Source organism: Zingiber officinale, chromosome 1A (assembly GCF_018446385.1).
Source record: "Zingiber officinale cultivar Zhangliang chromosome 1A, Zo_v1.1, whole genome shotgun sequence".
NCBI classification, from domain to species: Eukaryota; Viridiplantae; Streptophyta; class Magnoliopsida; order Zingiberales; family Zingiberaceae; genus Zingiber; species Zingiber officinale.
Genome location: NC_055987.1, coordinates 185,378,194 through 185,395,369, shown reverse-complemented (window position 1 = coordinate 185,395,369; position 17,176 = coordinate 185,378,194). Strand labels below are relative to the sequence as shown.

The following is a 17,176-nucleotide window of genomic DNA, read 5'->3' as shown; positions in this document are numbered from 1 at the left end:
ACGAGCTGAGTGGTACTCGAACGCTACCACAGGCACTCCGTCGAGCAGGAGTTGCACGACAGAGGAGGAGAAAGAAAAATGGAGAGCCTTTGCTTTAATGATCTTAATGGTCAATGCATCCGCGACAAAATGTTGGTTGTTCCACTTGGGTAAATTTTGCCCCAACCGGTCCAACATTCGTGTGCTTAAATCGCACTCACACACAAGTTAAGTTGGTTTAGTGCAATCCGAGCTATAAATTTACACCCTTTTTGCGTACTCACACGTGAGAGAGAGTCTCTCCCCATATATTTATTCACCTTTTTAATGTATGTGAATCAATATAAACAAAAAAAAATACCTTGAAACTTTCATTGTGGGATTAAAGTTCCATTCACAATGGAGTCTCTTTCCTCTTCTATTTTTTTCTCCATTCATTTATATTTAACATAAACATAGTCCATAAATATTTTAAGTTAGTCTACGGATTAACATAGTCCATAATTATATAGATAATTGTTCTAGTAAATTTTAGATCAATTTTTAACATATTCAAAATGCTATTATCACTGTTTGCTCTGATAAATATTTTAAGTAATATTTGACTTGGGAAGAAGTCTCACTATTCGAAGGAAATTTTAGATTTTAGTCGGACTCAACATCAATGGATTTGATCTCACTCGGAATAGATAAATGGATCTAATTTGGTTTTGAGATGTTAATGTCACCGAAAGATTTCAAGCATCAACTTTGTCGTGTAAAAGATTTCATGGGGATCTAAACATAGGTGAAGCGTGGAACTCTCATGCTATCCATCATAAAGATGTTAAAATAGTTTTTTTTTATTTATCGATTATTTAACAATCGAATCATAATTACAATAAATTAATAAATATTTTTTTTTTCAATGAGTATATATATAGCATATAAAATATTGAACCGGGGAGTTAACAATATTGAATCGTCGGAGATGAATATTATCGCTTTGTTTCAATAAAATATTATATTTTAAACATTGAATATTGCATACTCAAACTCTCAAATATATGACACTCATACGTCTCATAGAATTAAAATTAGTACAAAGATTTACACAACTCTTGTACGAAATACTTGCATTGTTTGAAAAGTTGTACAAAATACTCATGGAACTTGAATTAAGTCCTCGTTACACAATATCATATTTTAGATACTCAGGTGGTGTCTGGTTAAATGATGAAAATAATTATAGATATGAGTTTGATAGTAAAGTGGAATGAGAATGAAATCCACTTAGCTATATGGGTTTGATTGATTCTCATAAATCTAGAAATCATTTTCAAATTATCATTTCCAAACTCATAATTCAAATACTATTTTTTATTATCATTTTATTTCCTCATTCCTAAACCTATCAACCAAATACCCCTTATTACATAATCAATCTCTCGAATACAGGACACTCATATATAGTAGACTTTCACAATATTTGTATAAAATGCCTACATTCTTCACATACCCGTGAAGAATTAGCCATCAATCTATATACATGGGATTGTAGAGGTGTTCAAAGGACTTGCTTCGTTCGTCACCCCAATTGAGCTGCTCCCACCATGATCTCTCACACTCGATCTCTTTCAGCCCATCAGCAACCAACGTTAGCTTCATCAGTTTGGGGCAATCTTCCACCTTGATAGTCTTCAACGATGGGAAATTTAATATTCGTTCCCCATCACTCAAACTCTTCAATTCTGGAAGCCGCCGTAGCACCATTGTGTGGAGATCAGGAAAGATTGTTATTACTGTCTCCCCGCCACCATTTGCCTCTCCCTCCAATTTGATCAATCTATCTATTGCCCCGCAATCCTCAATTTTTAGTTCACGAAGAGCATTAGGGAACGTAGCCCTCCAAACGAGCTTTGCTTTTGGGAGACTCGAAAGTCGAAACTCTTGTAGAGGTAGAAGAATAGGCTGACGATTGCCAATTACTACCTCTTCTAGCTCACTCATTGCGTGAAGCTGGATACGAATTAGTCTGAGCATAGTTTCCGCATGAAAATCCGTGGATGGGATGTTGAACATCGTCAAATCTTGACACCCTTCAATATGGAGCCAATGTGTGACTGCTGCCAGTCTTGGAGAGTCACAGAGGTTTTGAAGAGCAGCAAGCGTGCTGACTGTGATCCCAATGACTTTTAATCTCTTCAAGCTTTCCAGCTCTTCGAAACTAACACCTCCTTCCCTCCACCCACTGTAGCTGTCCACCATGTTAAGCCACTGCAATTCTCGAAGACCGGAGATTAGTCGGTCAGGAATAGTTCTCAAATATTTCATGGATTCCAATGACAAATATTTGAGATTTACTAATGCTGCCATCTCCTTTGGCAGAGAAGTAATCCTAGTTCTGGAAAGTTCGAGAAAGTGTAGTTGCATCAGATTACCAATGCTTACCGGTAGCTCCTCTATAGAAGTTTCTTGCAAATCAAGGATTTTGAGGTGAGGCATGTGCAAGAAGAAGCCATTTGGAATCTTCCTGAGAAATTTGTTAACGTGAAGATTCAGAAAAATCATGTTAGGACATTGAGGTGCTTCTGGAAGGTCTCTTATTTGGTTCCACACAAGTGCAATTCTCTCTGCATCTCGCCATTTCTCAGCTGCCGGTGCTTCTTCGACCCGATCCCTATCCGGCACCAACCATTTGTTCTCCTTCTTCCCGCACTCACGTTGCACCCACAATATCATGGCTCGGGTCATGGGATGGATCCTGAAGTAGTTATCATGAACTCTTTCTATTAAAGATGCTGCATGTAGTATGCCAAGCAGAAATTGTGTCTTCCTGGTAGAATCCCCTATATTATCGGCATTATCAATAATCCCTTCACCTATCCATAGATTCCTAATATTAGATTTGCCAATCCAAGATCCTTTTTTGAATAATGCACCATAAGAGGCGCAAACTCGCAAGTTGTCACTGGATAGACGATCATAGCTTAGTTTCAGGATAGAAAAAACATTATTTGTCATACCAGGAAGTTGGTGTGGTGTGTCCTTCATGATGGTCAAGGCGTGTATCCACTCTTCCCACGTCTTTTTAGGTGCCATTGCTTGTGCCAGCACAATGAGAGCTGCAGGCAGGCCGCCACATTCCTTGACTAAATCTCTAGCCTTGATCAGTATATTCTTGTCGGCGTCAATGACATCCATCCTTGCACTATTTCTGAAGAGATTCCAGGCTGCCTCCTCTTCTAAGCATTCCATTTTAATCATCTTTTCTGTGCCCATGTGGCTGCAAGTGTCTTCTGTTCGGGTTGTGAATATGATCTTGCACTTCGATGGAGGCGCAGGAAGTGGAATTCCAACAACCTGATAATTTAGGGGCTCCCATAGATTGTCGAATAACAATATGAATTTCAACGTACTCAGGACTCTAAATAATTTGGTTGCTCTGTCTCTGTGTGTGACCTCATCCTGCCATGTCAAACTCAGTCGTTCGAATAAAGATTTCTGGACTTCCTCCAGCTTATAGTCTATTGATAGCTCAAGGAAGATTACCACGTCTGCCTCTGTTTCACTCGGGAAATCATTGTTGAATCTTCTCAAGAGTGCTGTCTTGCCCACACCACCCATTCCGTGGATGCCAATCACACTCAAACTATCATCTTTGGCATGGCATAGAAGCTCCTCGAAGACCTTCTCCATGCCGATAGTTTTGGTGGTTGGCATCTTGATGGAGCGGGTAAGATTCAGGTTATCTGCGAGCTTAGTGAACTCTGCACTTTGTTTGAGCTCTCTGATTGTGGCAAGTGCTGCTTCAGCTCTGTTTCTGAGACGGTAGGCAGAACAAACGTTGAGTGGGAAGCTACACAAACACTTGATCTTTTGGTTGTATTTTCTCTCTATCGACTCGGCTTCACCTTCCATGTCTTGCACGGAGCTTAGCCACCCAAGCACTTCGCTCCTGGGAGTCTGGCCATCCCTTGTTGCTGCCTCGACATCTCTCTTGACATCGGAACTTTTGTCCTTCAGCTGCCCAACCTCACTGGCCAAGGAGCTAAAAGTCCCCTCATAGGCCATGATATAATTGCATGACGGAGAGCAGCAAGCCTTCAATAAGTTGAAAATATCCATAAGAGAACTCGGGGAAACAGACCCCATTGTAGAGCTGCTGGAGACGTAACAAACATTTGTAAGAGCAAGTTTGATGTTCAAATTAATAAAAATTTATTTTTTATTCCTTCAGTATATACAAAATTAATTAAATAAAAAATTTTAAATAAATTATTGAATTAATAAACAAGTTTAAATATATATATATATATATGTTCAGTTTGTTAATATTCATAAATAAAAATTATGAACTATTCTAAATAATATTTAACAATAATATTAACGAACAAAATTTATAAAATATATTTATCAATAAACTCTTATCAACATTGACAAATAAACTTACATTATCAAACTCAATAACTAATCAAATAAATTTAAAAATTAAGTTAAAAGTTTTAAACAACTAAATAAACTTGAATTGAGAATTCAATAATATTTAGACAAACTAAGTTTGAATCAAATTTCAATTGAAAAAAGAAATCAAATTAAACTAAGCTTAAACAACTATTTTAATTGTTTGGTTCATTTTAAATTAGATTTAATTTAGCCCGATTACCTTATTAAATAAGTCGAATTCTATAAATTTTAACTGGACTGGACTCATTTACCGCCCCTTATCCATTGTAGTTGTTGCAGATGATGCAGGAGAAAAATAATTATGAGATTATGAAGAAGGAGAATGACACGGTGCATTATAAATAACAGTTGTAGAATCAAATCCAAATCATGATTGCTCTATGTGGAAGCAAAATCATGGTTGCTCTCTGTGAAAGCAAAGGAGTTGTGCAAAGAGAGAGGGCGTCCCATGGGCATAGTTCTTGAAGAGAGCAAAGTAAAGAATAAAAGCTTGTGCTAAGAAAAGTATTTGGTTGGTACAGAATTTGTTCTCGATTTTACGTGGTTTCGGAAGAAGGTTGCTCCAAATGAAGACATGTTATAAAATATTCATAATATGTACGAATGAGAAATAACAAATGAATCATATTTGAAATTTAATCAATTTGAGTCTATATAGTATAATCAAGTTCCTTAGTTCCTTAAATTTGTTGAAAGGCTATAATTAATTTCTTTCTCAAATTTAGATCAACTCAGCTACACATAATAATTTTAAATCAAATTGTTACTTGAAACTTAAATAATTTGATTTCACAAATAAATATTTGTCTACGTGACTTTAAACTCTTTGGCGTTTGTTCAATTTTATAAAAAAATCTTTTTTTTTTTTTTTTGGAGCATTTGGTCTCACTTTCATACTAGGAAGTAAAAATAATAGAAGAAAAATAAATTAAAATTCTGAAAAAAAAATAGGAAAAAAAAATGAAAGGAATGATTTTCTTCTTTCATTTTTCATAACAGAATAAAATCAGGATTTTTATCTTGTGAAATCAATTTTAGAATATTAGGAAAACATAAATTACAAAAGAACAATTTTGAACTTTATTGATTAAGTTCCGGGGCCCTACTTTTTGCTCTAAAGCGTTTTTAAGAGGAAAAGCAATAAGAGAAGTGTTTTTTCAGCATAGTGTTTTTCTTTCTCATGCTAAGAACACCGAGAAATTGAATCTTCCGATCATTAGAACAAACCCTTAATGTCTCCATCTCCTTCATGATATTCGTCAACGTAGATCCTTTTGTCTCCCTGGTGCTTTGTTTTCTTCCACTGTTCGATGCATTGTCCTTCTTTATTTTTGAATTTCCCTTTTTTCTTATATATTTTCCCAATCAAGAATAACCATAAATTACTTATTTCAGTGATCAGTTCAACTACATGATATCTAATGATTATGAGATAACTAAATTTACACTGATAATTATAAGGAGTATTGTTTCCTGGTACTTCTTTATAATTGCTCATGCAAAACTAATATTTTTAGGGCAAAACTATTATTTTTAGGGCATCTTCAATTGTTACACCTCTAAATAAGATTTTTTTATAGTCCCATTGTGTCACATCAAAAATAAAAACTATAGTATTTTTTTTACCATGAAAAAACTCCTCTACAATTTTTTTATGAACCCTACATTATAAATCATATAACTCTTTATATTACAAATCACAATGCAATACTACTTTATCATTAATTACTAGTTCCATTTTCAAGAGAAAAAAAAAAAGGTAAGTTTGAGTTTTCAATATCATTCTTGAACAATAAATCTCAAACTTTATCCCTATAATGTTTCAAACTTTTTATTGAGGTTTTTAAATTTTATAAACCTTTCACAAAACATACATTAGAGATGTCCTTATGTGAGATATCAAAAAATTTAAATAAATAGGGTTATTTGAGAAATAGCCTTATAAAATTTTCTAGGAACTTTTAGGAGCTCGTACGGAGGGTTTTGAGGGGATCAATCGGCGGACACGGATTAAGCTTGGGATACTCATTTAAGTGACGAAATGTTTTAATATATATTTCCTTTTCTTTTATTTCTCTCCCAAAACGTCGATTTCCCGACCCTCTCCTTCCCTGATCTCTCCTCTGCTCGATGCTCTCTCTCACAGACGACTCGAAGACGACGAAATGGAGCTTCGACCTCCGGCGATCTTCCTCAGCCGACATCGACACCCTAAGCTCAGATCCGGCCGGTGCTTTTCCTCTCCGGGTCGTAGACACGACGTCGCGTCTCCTCTAGCTGACTGCCGACGCCACTAGGTCGAGTCTTTTCCATCCGATCGTCGGCGTGAAGAGGCAATTAGGGCTCCGAAGGTAAGGCATCATGTTCGGTTGATCGTTAAGGATTTCGTGTGATGATTCTTGATCCTTCTTCACTGGACTCTCTCCGAACCGTGCCCTAGGTCCATCGCCGGTGCTTTGCCTTTGAATCGATGCTTTGTGTGAGCAAATCTCCGATCAAGAAGGGAGATCCTAGCCCTAGCCTCGGTATTTCCTCTTCATCGCCGGCTTGGATCTACTTTGCCATGCCCTAGCTCCGAGCTTCGTCTCCTCTTCATAGTAGTGGTGTTCGGGGAAGGTGACAGCAAGGTGAGTTAGGTTGTTTGTTTGATCTATGATTTCCACTGTTTGATTTCTACTTGATCCGATTGATTCCAATCTTGAATCGAACAGTATACTGGAATCCAGCAAGATTGTGTTCTATGGATCCGAAGCTCTATTCTGTGGGGTGTTCCCGTTCCGGCAACACTCCAACCAGCAGCTCCCTTGGTTGCAGCAATCAACAGTGGCTGTTAATTGAGGTATGTGTAGGGGTAATTGATACATGTTTTAGATGAATTATGTTTATGTGTAGATTTAGGTATGATTTGATTACATGATCATGATTTGAATTAGGGTTATGTATGTATTGAATTAGGAATAAATTTGATTACTAGTTGCTACATGATTAGAGTGATTGATTAGTTGAATATAGGTTTTCATCTTAGGTGTAGATCATGGTTAGATTTGATTATTTTAGATGCTGATACATGTTGTAATTAGTTGTTGATTGTGATTAGATTTATTTGCTTAGATTAATCTAATGAAATGATTAGGGTTAAGACAATTAATCCTAGTCAACTATTGGATTTAATTTATGTTTAGACTACTAATCTAATTGGTGATTAGGGATTAGGTAACTAATCCTAATTGACCGTTAGATTTAATTAGGTATGTTGTGCTTGTGTTTGATTAAGGTTTTGCCCTAATTTAGTGTTGGAGATTTTATTTAGCTATTCATTTGGATATATATATATATATATATATATATATATATATATATATATATATATATATATATAATTTGACACAGGATTCTGATTCGGGACAGGTGTCTCGACCTTGGATTGCTTGATTGGACCCTATATTTGAGGTGAGTACCCTTTAACTTATCTCTGGATAGTGTCTTATGATATGTGTAATATATATATAACTAGTGGTAATTGGTAGATTTATCTCTTCCCTAGTTTTAGCTTATTTGATACCTAATACATGTTTCTACTGTTATCTGCTATACTTTAGTCTAGTATACTTTTATCTCTTATCGTGTGCATATATGTTCATAGAGATAGATATTTAGAGTGCTTCTTTATACTGGATTAGTTGCTAGACATACTTGTTATGCGTTCTTGGATTTATGTTACTTATATCATTGTTATATATGTGTTTATCTTTCTGGCACATATATATGGATGAGGATATGTTCAGGTATGGCATACTGTAGCATCATGCACCATCCCGCATAATTGCATGTTGGGCGATTGACGACTCCATTATTGTTGAGCTCATCAGCCGACTACATGGGCTTGCACACAACGTGGCCACTGCATGGGTAGTGGCACAACACCCAAGGTGTGTATGACAGTTTGCTCTGTAGGGCTCCGCTAGTCCGCTCATGGGTAGTGTGACTGCAACGTAATAGCAGGCAGGGATCTCTCCCCGTCATCGCGTACCGGGAGATGAGAGCATTGCGCTCCCTCACTATGATTTGAGGTAGGAGGATAGGTGTACTCCGACAGCATCTCATCCACATGGTCACTCATCAGGAGTAGTGATGGCAGAGTGCACAGTGCCACAGCCCTACCCACTTGGTCTCACTATCGAGTGTGAGATGGCTGACTGGCGTCAGGGGTGACCAGGATATGTCTTTTGCATCATATGCACAGATTGCATTCTTTGTGATTATTGCATATTGGATGATACATTTTGGTGACTGCATATGATTGACATGCATACAAGATATATTCTTTTACTCTGACTAATTTTACCTGTGTATGTTCACAATTACTGCTCAGAGGACTTACAGGTAAGTACAGTTTATTTCAGTTATGCATGTCTTATTATTCTTGCTATAAACTGTATTACATGCTTATTGTTAGTTATGACTGTTCATTCAGCTATGCATACCTGTTATACTGTTAGGAGACTGTACTATAGGTTCTATGGTTTAGGAAATTGTACTATAGGTTATTGCTGGTGGTTATATGTTACTGTACATATCTATTGGTTACCTGCTGAGTTCTTTGGAATCACACTGTTATATTACCACTTTTCAGGTTGAGGTCATCGGGAGATTCCAGTCGCTATTCCCCCCTTGTTGCGAGGGTTTTCAGTTCTCGACTTTTGTTTTCAATTTTATGTTCTTATACACTTGTGATGTGGGTTTTTGTATTATGGACTTTATGTTGACATTTGGGTTTGCTACTCTTGTTTTCCGCTGCGGATGTTTTCATTACTTCGTGGATTTCATTTCTTCATTGTAGTGGAGTAGGATTTATATATATCTGTAATGATTTCTTTATCATCTCTTCTTTTAGTAATTTTTGTTGTCAGCTGGAGACTGTATATTAAATTGCGTGAATTATCTATATAAACTGCGTGGATTGTTTGTTATTTGTGTTGTATTTGTTCCGACCGTGTGGGTCGAGGTATAGATATATGTATTCTTGGATTCATATTGTTACCGGTACAGGAAAGATATTATCAAAATTTTATCGATAGGGACTATCTGGGACATGACACCTTATCCACTTTCCCTTTTATTGTAAAATAATAGGCCTTTCTTGTGCAACTGTATCCTATATCTATTTTTAAATTTTATGATTTCTCTTTTAATGTTCACAAATTACAAAAAAGTTAACATAATTTACTTGTAGATAGATTACACAACAAATAATCTTACCACGTCTCTCATATCTATGACTTTGGTGTGTAATCGAGTCGAATCGATCCAAATTTTTGAATGTTTAAGTTTGACTCGTTTATAATTGAACTGAGCTCGAGCCTTATTTAACAAATATATTCATATCTCACAAACTTATTTGAGCTTTTATCGAGTATAAACGAGTTTAATAAATATAAATAAAAATTTAAATATTTATTAAAAATTAAATTATATATTTAAAGAAAATTATAATATTCTTATTAAAATATGTAATTTTATTCTAATAAATAAATTTAATATATTTTTCATAAGTAGAGTATAAAATCTATAAATTCAATATCAAAATTATTATTTTTTTATTTAAAAATTGATTAATAAGTTTACTAACGAACATATTTACGAGCTAACGAATATATTGTGAAACTTAAGCCTGTTTGTTTATCTTAACGAGCTTTATTAAATGAGCTTTTATCGAATCAAGTTTCGAATAAATCATGAGCAGCTTGATTTATTTACACCCCTAATTTGGAAGGATATTCCTTAGTATAAACGAGTTTTGGTTAAATAGTAGGAACAATTTTATTATGTGGTTCATAATACACTTTTTCATTTTCAAAATTTTTTGTAAAAACTGACAAATAACTGTTAAACTTTTAGAAAAATTTTATATCCTCAATCATTAACATCATTATTTCATCTAGGTAAACATAAATATTATCACCATTTTTTCGTCTAGCTAAATAATAGCATGTCAAATTTTGCCTGGTTGACATGCCCACTATTTTGTCTACAAACATTTTCAAATGATATAGATGGAAGAAAGTGCATAATTTAATAAAAGGGAATATTGATCTGAAATAAAGTATTGGCAATAACTTTAAATCTCTCATCATCGTGTCGGTTTGAAGACATTTGCACAAGTTTAAAACAATTAAATATAATTTAGAAAAACATAGAGTGAAACTCACCCAGATCAATCGATCATATGAGTGGATTTTGTGCGGATAATCTTTATTAATATGGAAAATTCATTCAACCATTCTTTGTATTATTTCTTATGTTTAAACCTGTCCCGGATTATGTACAGCGGTCGAATATTTAGATTTTAGATTATCCTATAAGTATTCATGATTTGATCCTCGTTATAATGTATTTATAGAAATTTTTTCTCTAAATAGGACGCACAACTAAAGGATAATAAACTCTTAGAGCATCCATATCAATTTCTCTATTACTATATCTAAAATTTAGGATAAATGACCCACTTTATTAAATTTAGATAATCATTTTTCACTATACACTACATCAAATACCCTAAAATTTCTATCATCCTTAATTTTTTTATTATTTTCTTCTCTTTCTTCTATTTTTTATTATTATATTTATGAAATGAGTGGAAGGAGAAAGATTGAGTGGAAGGAGAGAGATTAAAAAGAAATATTATTTTATTTTTAGGGTAGAGGTTTCATTCCCTAAATTTAGAGAATCACTATTCATCAAATCTAAATTTAGGGAATGGATAAGGTAACTGATGCAGAGAGTTTTTAGTTATCCTATCCAAAATTTAAGGTAAAATCTTTGGATAGGATAACTGATGTGGATGCTCTTAGGCTGGCTACTACGTGCACTTCCCGATTTACCCTGGTGGCCGGTGGAAAAATTTTATAGGGCTAAGTTAGTCATCCTATGGATAGTCAATGAGGTCTATAAAATATCGAAAAGGGACGAATAACCATAGGGGAATCTTTTTTAGGAATTTTTAAAAATTTTATGGAGCTCGTATGACAAGTTTAAGGGGATCAAAAATTGAGCCAAAGGAAATCCTGTTTAAGCTACCTCATTTAAACGAGGAAAAGTTGAATTTTTCTTTTCTTTTTCTTTTTCTTTTCATTTTCTTTTTCTTCTCCCATCGTCGTGTCGTGTCCCTCTTCTCTTCCTCTTCGTTGCCGAAACTCCTCATCTTCCTCTCCTTCCCCAACCTTCGCCGCCAACGCCTCCTCTCCTTCCCTCCCACGCGTACAAAGCCTTCGGCCGAAGATCTCCCTCACTTGTCTCACCCGACACCAACTCCCCTTCTCTCCCGATCTCCCCTGCGCCGACGTTGTGCCCTACTCCCGAATCACCGCCAAGCCCTAGCTTCTGTACCTGATGCCGGTAAAGGACTTGCCGCACTGACCTTCGCCAGAGCAAGCTGAGGCCAGCACTACAGCGACCACGATCTGCCACCGTCGGCCCACTACCGCCCTGCCGTGGCCACCACTCGGGGTCCTTATGACGTAGCCATCCCTCTGCTCCAGTTCACTTCCTCAGCATCCACCCACTTTGACCTAGCATCGCTGATTTCCCCTTTCCTTTACCCTCTGCCTTTGCTGAAGAGGATCAGATTCCGGCAGGAGCTCACTGTGTGTTGGCGTCTCTTGACCTAGTGCCACCACCAGCATCTGATTTCCTGCTGCCATCACCGAAGAAGAGGTAATCGGCTAACACTAGCTTGATGTGAGGGTTTGGTTATTCTTACCGCTAATTAGGGGTGTTTGTGTTGGATATCAACTACTCTACTATGGATCCGAGCATCACCATCTAAGGGCGACTCACAACTCCGGCCACAATTTCCAACAGCAAGTTCCCTAGCAATGAATTGATAGAAGAATACTCAAATTCGGGTAAGCTGAGGTTTGATTCATGAATAAATTTAAAACCCGTTGGGTTGGTGACATAGCTGGAATTACTAAATCCGAATTAAGCTAGAAAGATTAGGGATAATGTCCATGTGGTTTCAGTATGATTGAGTTTAAAATGTTGGATTCAATCTAGGCATTGGGTTGGATCCGATTTATTTAGTTAACCGAGATCAATGAAGGAAATTATGGTTTCCTGGTTAATAGAAATTTTGATTAAGCTATTGGATATCTGTGAGTGTGGCTTAATAATATGTATGTTGTTACAGGACTCTGAATTGCGGCGAGTTGCCTTACGTGGGATTACTTTTGGCACGCACTATTTTGGAGGCGGATATCTTGACTTATCTTTAAATATTATCATATGATATGCATAGTAAATTTTAACGAGTAGTAATAATTATATATATATCTGCATTGGTATGCCAACTTTTAGTTACGAGCACAAAATATTTGATATCTTCATATAAGTATTTTGATTGAATCAGCATTGCTAATGAGTAAATAAAAAAAATTGTAAAGTGGTTGACTAATAAATGCACCTACAAAACATAATGGCAACCATAAAATTTGATATAGTGTGCACTGAATGAATATAAATAAAATACAAACGTGCATCAATATTTCTGAAAATTAAAATAATTAAGAAAGGTGAAAGTCTCAGGATCACTAAGATGAGTAGAAATTTGTTCTTCTTATTGAGTTATTAAGATCTTTTAAAAGAGGAAATTTTGCTAGAGATAGTTCAAACTTGTCAAATTATGGCATACATGTACTTCCTTCCTAAGTCTGCCGTTTGTTAGTAATATATTAAAACACGATCAATGCAATTTTCTAATCACATTATTTGCATGTAGCTAACAGTGCAAGTCTTTAATTTAGTTGTTTACTTCTACATGATTATGTCTTATTAACATAGCAAGAGTTAACAACTATGCCATAGATACTCACAAATGGCCTGTACCACCACACTCTATTTGTACCTAGACAGCTTCCATGCAATGGCCATTTTCTAAAAAAAATCCTATCCTCGCAGTCATTAAAAACTTATACACATTCACAACCCAAGTTAAAATGCTATTATGGTTTTCACAATCTTGAAACTGGCCAAAAATAGCATGTAACAAGACCATGCTAATTATAATTCTAGCAATTAATCAACTAACAGAGGAAAACATCAAACTAAGATGCAACAAACAGCAACTTTAATATTTCATTGATAAGTTATATATTAAACAACGCAAATTTAAGTCCACAGCCTTCCTAGATCAGGAGTCATTGGCGTCATTTCATAAATGCACATCAGTATAACAACATACATGTTGAAGTATATTCTTTTGTGAATACACCCGCGCCTTAAATATATAATAAAGGAATTCACAGGAAGTTACTTTTACAAATAATAGTTCAACAGAAAAGGAAAACCACACATCTATTGCAGTTTGATGACAAAACGACCCCCAAACTTGTAGACTGCTATAAAGAGGGAAAACCCAAAAATCGTTTCAAAAAAACTCAGACGCAGAAGAACAGAATACTAACTGTCGCCAGATCTGATACCCATAATCAATGAAAAAAAGCCTAAGTTTGAACAGGCAGCCGACAAGGTCTCCACATCAAATTCATACCAGCGTATCCAAACCACAAGATAAATAACGAAGAATTAAATTTCGCCAATGGATAAAGACGAGAGGATTCTATGATAAAGTGATAAAACCTAATATCAACTGACACCAATTTTAGTAAAGTTTAAAAAAGTTGCGACGCTACATGGTTTACACATTGCAAACACACACGCAAAGGAAACAAACAAGGAAAGAAGGCTGCTGAAATCTTACGAGCGACTCGTGACGAACAAGAGCAGCCTTGCGGTGTGTCCCAGTGAAGCATTGCTGATGCGGTCCTGCAAAAGGATTCGGCGGCCGGCCGTCGCTTGGCCCTCCATTATCTCCGACACCACCGCAGCCACCTCCGAAGTTTCCCTCCATCCCTTCACATCCCACCTCTTCCTCGTAATCAGCTGCGGAAAGTAGTCCCGAAACAGATTCCAAATCCAAAGAAACGACAGAACAAGAAACGCCAAATCGATCGGCAGCGAATCAAAAACGTGAGCCGAGAAACCCACGGAAGTAGCGTCCGATCAGTGATCGCTTCGCCACCACGCCGCCTCGTTCGATTCCCACGGAAAAAGGCTAGCAGAAGGGTCTTCCTAGGGTTTGCCGTTTACTTGCTGCAAACGAGCACGGCAAAGGTCGAGCAGATATGGGCGGTACACTTCGGTACTCGCGAACAAAAACGGTTCAACGACTACGACAGAAACCGTGCGTGCAATTCAGCGATCTGGAACCAGGCTAATCGATCTGACGGATCATAATCGTGGATAGCGTCAGGGGGTCTTGCTGGATCGACACGCGTCCACATTTTAAGAAGCGCAGTGTCACTGTTCTGGGCTAGGTGGGTGATGCGTAGGGCGACGTATCTGACACCAATCGCGAAATGGCATCGCCAGGAGGCCTTATTGACCGCTAGATCAATAATGGACGAAGAGGATTAAGATTGTGTGAGTCGGTGCGACGCACGTCGTGGGAGGGCATCTGTCCATTAGAGCAACCACAGTGGGAGCTCGGAAAGAGCTCCCACTGTGATGCGGATGGGATGAAAAACCTCCCTCTCATAGTGGAGGGAGGTTTTTTTGATTAAAATGAAGAAGCGGCTCCGTCACTGTGGAGCCGCTTCTTCATTTTTTTTTTCATTTTTTTTATTTAATAATTAAAAAAATTAAAAAATTTGATAATTTATTAATTATGATATATGTATTGTGATATTTATGTAATTTTTTTAATTATGAAAGTTATTTTATGTTAGTAATTTATGAATTTAAATTTTATTAAAATTTAATTATATAAAATGTAAATATGAAAAAGAGATAATGAAATATATATAATGAAAAGTGTGGGACTCATGAAAAAGTTGTTGAGAGATTTTTTGATAGTGGAAAGAGATATGGGATTTTTAACTTTTGATGTGGCGCAGATATGGTAACGAAGGAGCTCACAGTGAGATTTAACCACTGTGGATGTTCTTAATTTACACTATTCGCAGTTTTATAACTATAAAACAATGCTCTATAATTTTTATTTTAAACAAACTCTTCCATTATTAAATATAAATTAATAAAATTTATAAAAATATATATATAGGAGCAAAATCGAATTCGTGAACCATAATAATAATAATTATTATTATTATAATATAAAAAATATCATTAAAAAAATACTTGTAATTCAATTCTACTGATGGAAAAGATTATAGACGCAAATCAAAAGATATATTGAATAAAATAATAGAAAGTGTTTGTCGTAATGCTCAGCAGAGTTATGATCAAAACTCAAATAAAAACATAGTATCTCATTCTAATAAATGACTGATCTAAAAATACTATTTTAATAGATTATCTATTATAAGTATTTTTATTTCAATGATTAATAAAAAAATTTTATAGGATCAATATTTTAAAATTAATTAATATAAATTGGATACCTAGTGCTAATTAAAAAAATAAAAAAAAATTTATCATGAGATAATAATGTAATGGTAGGACACCTTTTTAGTTTTCTAGACTTCTATGGATCAAGTATCAATTTTCAAAGTCGGTATTTATTGTTTAAAGGCTCTGAGTAAAATTATCAATTATGCTCCAATTTAATCCTTTCATTAATTTAAATAATAATTATTTTAATCTATAAAATTTTATTTCATTAATTTAAATAATAATTATTTTAATCTATAAAATTTTATTTCTAAAAACAGGATAAGGAAATAAGATTTTTTATCTTAGGGTGATTGTTCCTTTTTTTATTTATACATAAATTTCTACAATTCTAACATTGAAATAAGAATGAAGTATTAATTTTAAAACTATGGATATAATTTTTTTTTCCATTCTTACACTATTAAATTATCCAAGAGTAATAATTCTATTTATAATCAATTTCATTTAGAATGCAAGAGGTGTTTACAAAGATCAATCACTTGAATTTTTAACAAAATAACGCTGACAATGAAGAAAATTTTAACTCAAGAATGTAAAGAAATAAGCAAAGTAATGTAACATAAAATCCTGATACTAAACTGGGCAATAATAAAGAAGTACAACCTAGTCAACTTATATCCATAATAGTTATTTTCAACATCAACTAATCTGGAAGATCAAAGAGAACATCAGCACAAATATATTCACTTCGAGTTTAAACAACTTAAATAATTTATTCAATATAGTGGCTAAAAATTAAAATCTTTTTATCAAAAAAAAAATGACATTGCTTATATACTTCATTTGATAAGAAAAATTAAAACTCAGTATAAATGAATTTAATATTATGTATAGAAATCCTAGCAATGATAAAAATTAAAAACACTGTAAATTTTTAAAATTTCAAATCGACTAAGGTATCATATGATAAGAAAAAACTTTTCATAGAGAATGACCTACTTGGTTACTCAATACAGAAAGTAAAATAAATTTTGCTTTATAAAAACTTAAAATGTTAGTTACTTAGAATTAGCATAAACCTTTCACCTTGTTGGATGCCTCCTTGTTAATTTTGCATCTAAATCCAAAGTATCGCTCACTTAAGATGTTGTAAACCTTCTTCTTCGCTTCCTCCTCACTAAATCAGAAGAAAAAATAAGAGTGAATGTTGTAATAGACCTATAAAAAAACACAGAGGCAACTCATTTAAAGTGTCTTCGTGATGCACTTTTAAAGGCAAAATCAATAATAATATCATCATATTCAATATTTTCTAAAAAAAAAATTCAATGCATAAAAT

General features: G+C 34.8%; 1 protein-coding gene across 4 annotated transcripts; it reads right to left on the bottom strand.

Moving 5' to 3' along the window:
- Positions 1-1,361: 1,361 nt before the first annotated feature.
- Positions 1,362-14,623, bottom strand: LOC122038658 (disease resistance protein RPS2-like). Of its 4 annotated transcripts, XM_042598505.1 has the most exons (4): positions 14,183-14,623; positions 2,985-4,123; positions 2,410-2,840; positions 1,362-2,235 (listed from the first exon to the last, which is right to left on the bottom strand). In XM_042598505.1, the coding sequence occupies exons 1-4, from the start codon at positions 14,287-14,289 to the stop codon at positions 1,495-1,497; spliced, it is 2,418 nt and encodes an 805-aa protein (XP_042454439.1). In that variant the 5' UTR covers positions 14,290-14,623; the 3' UTR covers positions 1,362-1,494. The 4 variants fall into 4 exon arrangements, with proteins under 4 accessions (XP_042454439.1, XP_042454436.1, XP_042454437.1 ...); XM_042598502.1 differs by having other exon boundaries at positions 1,362-2,840; XM_042598503.1 differs by having other exon boundaries at positions 1,362-2,840; positions 2,985-4,120.
- Positions 14,624-17,176: the final 2,553 nt, after the last annotated feature.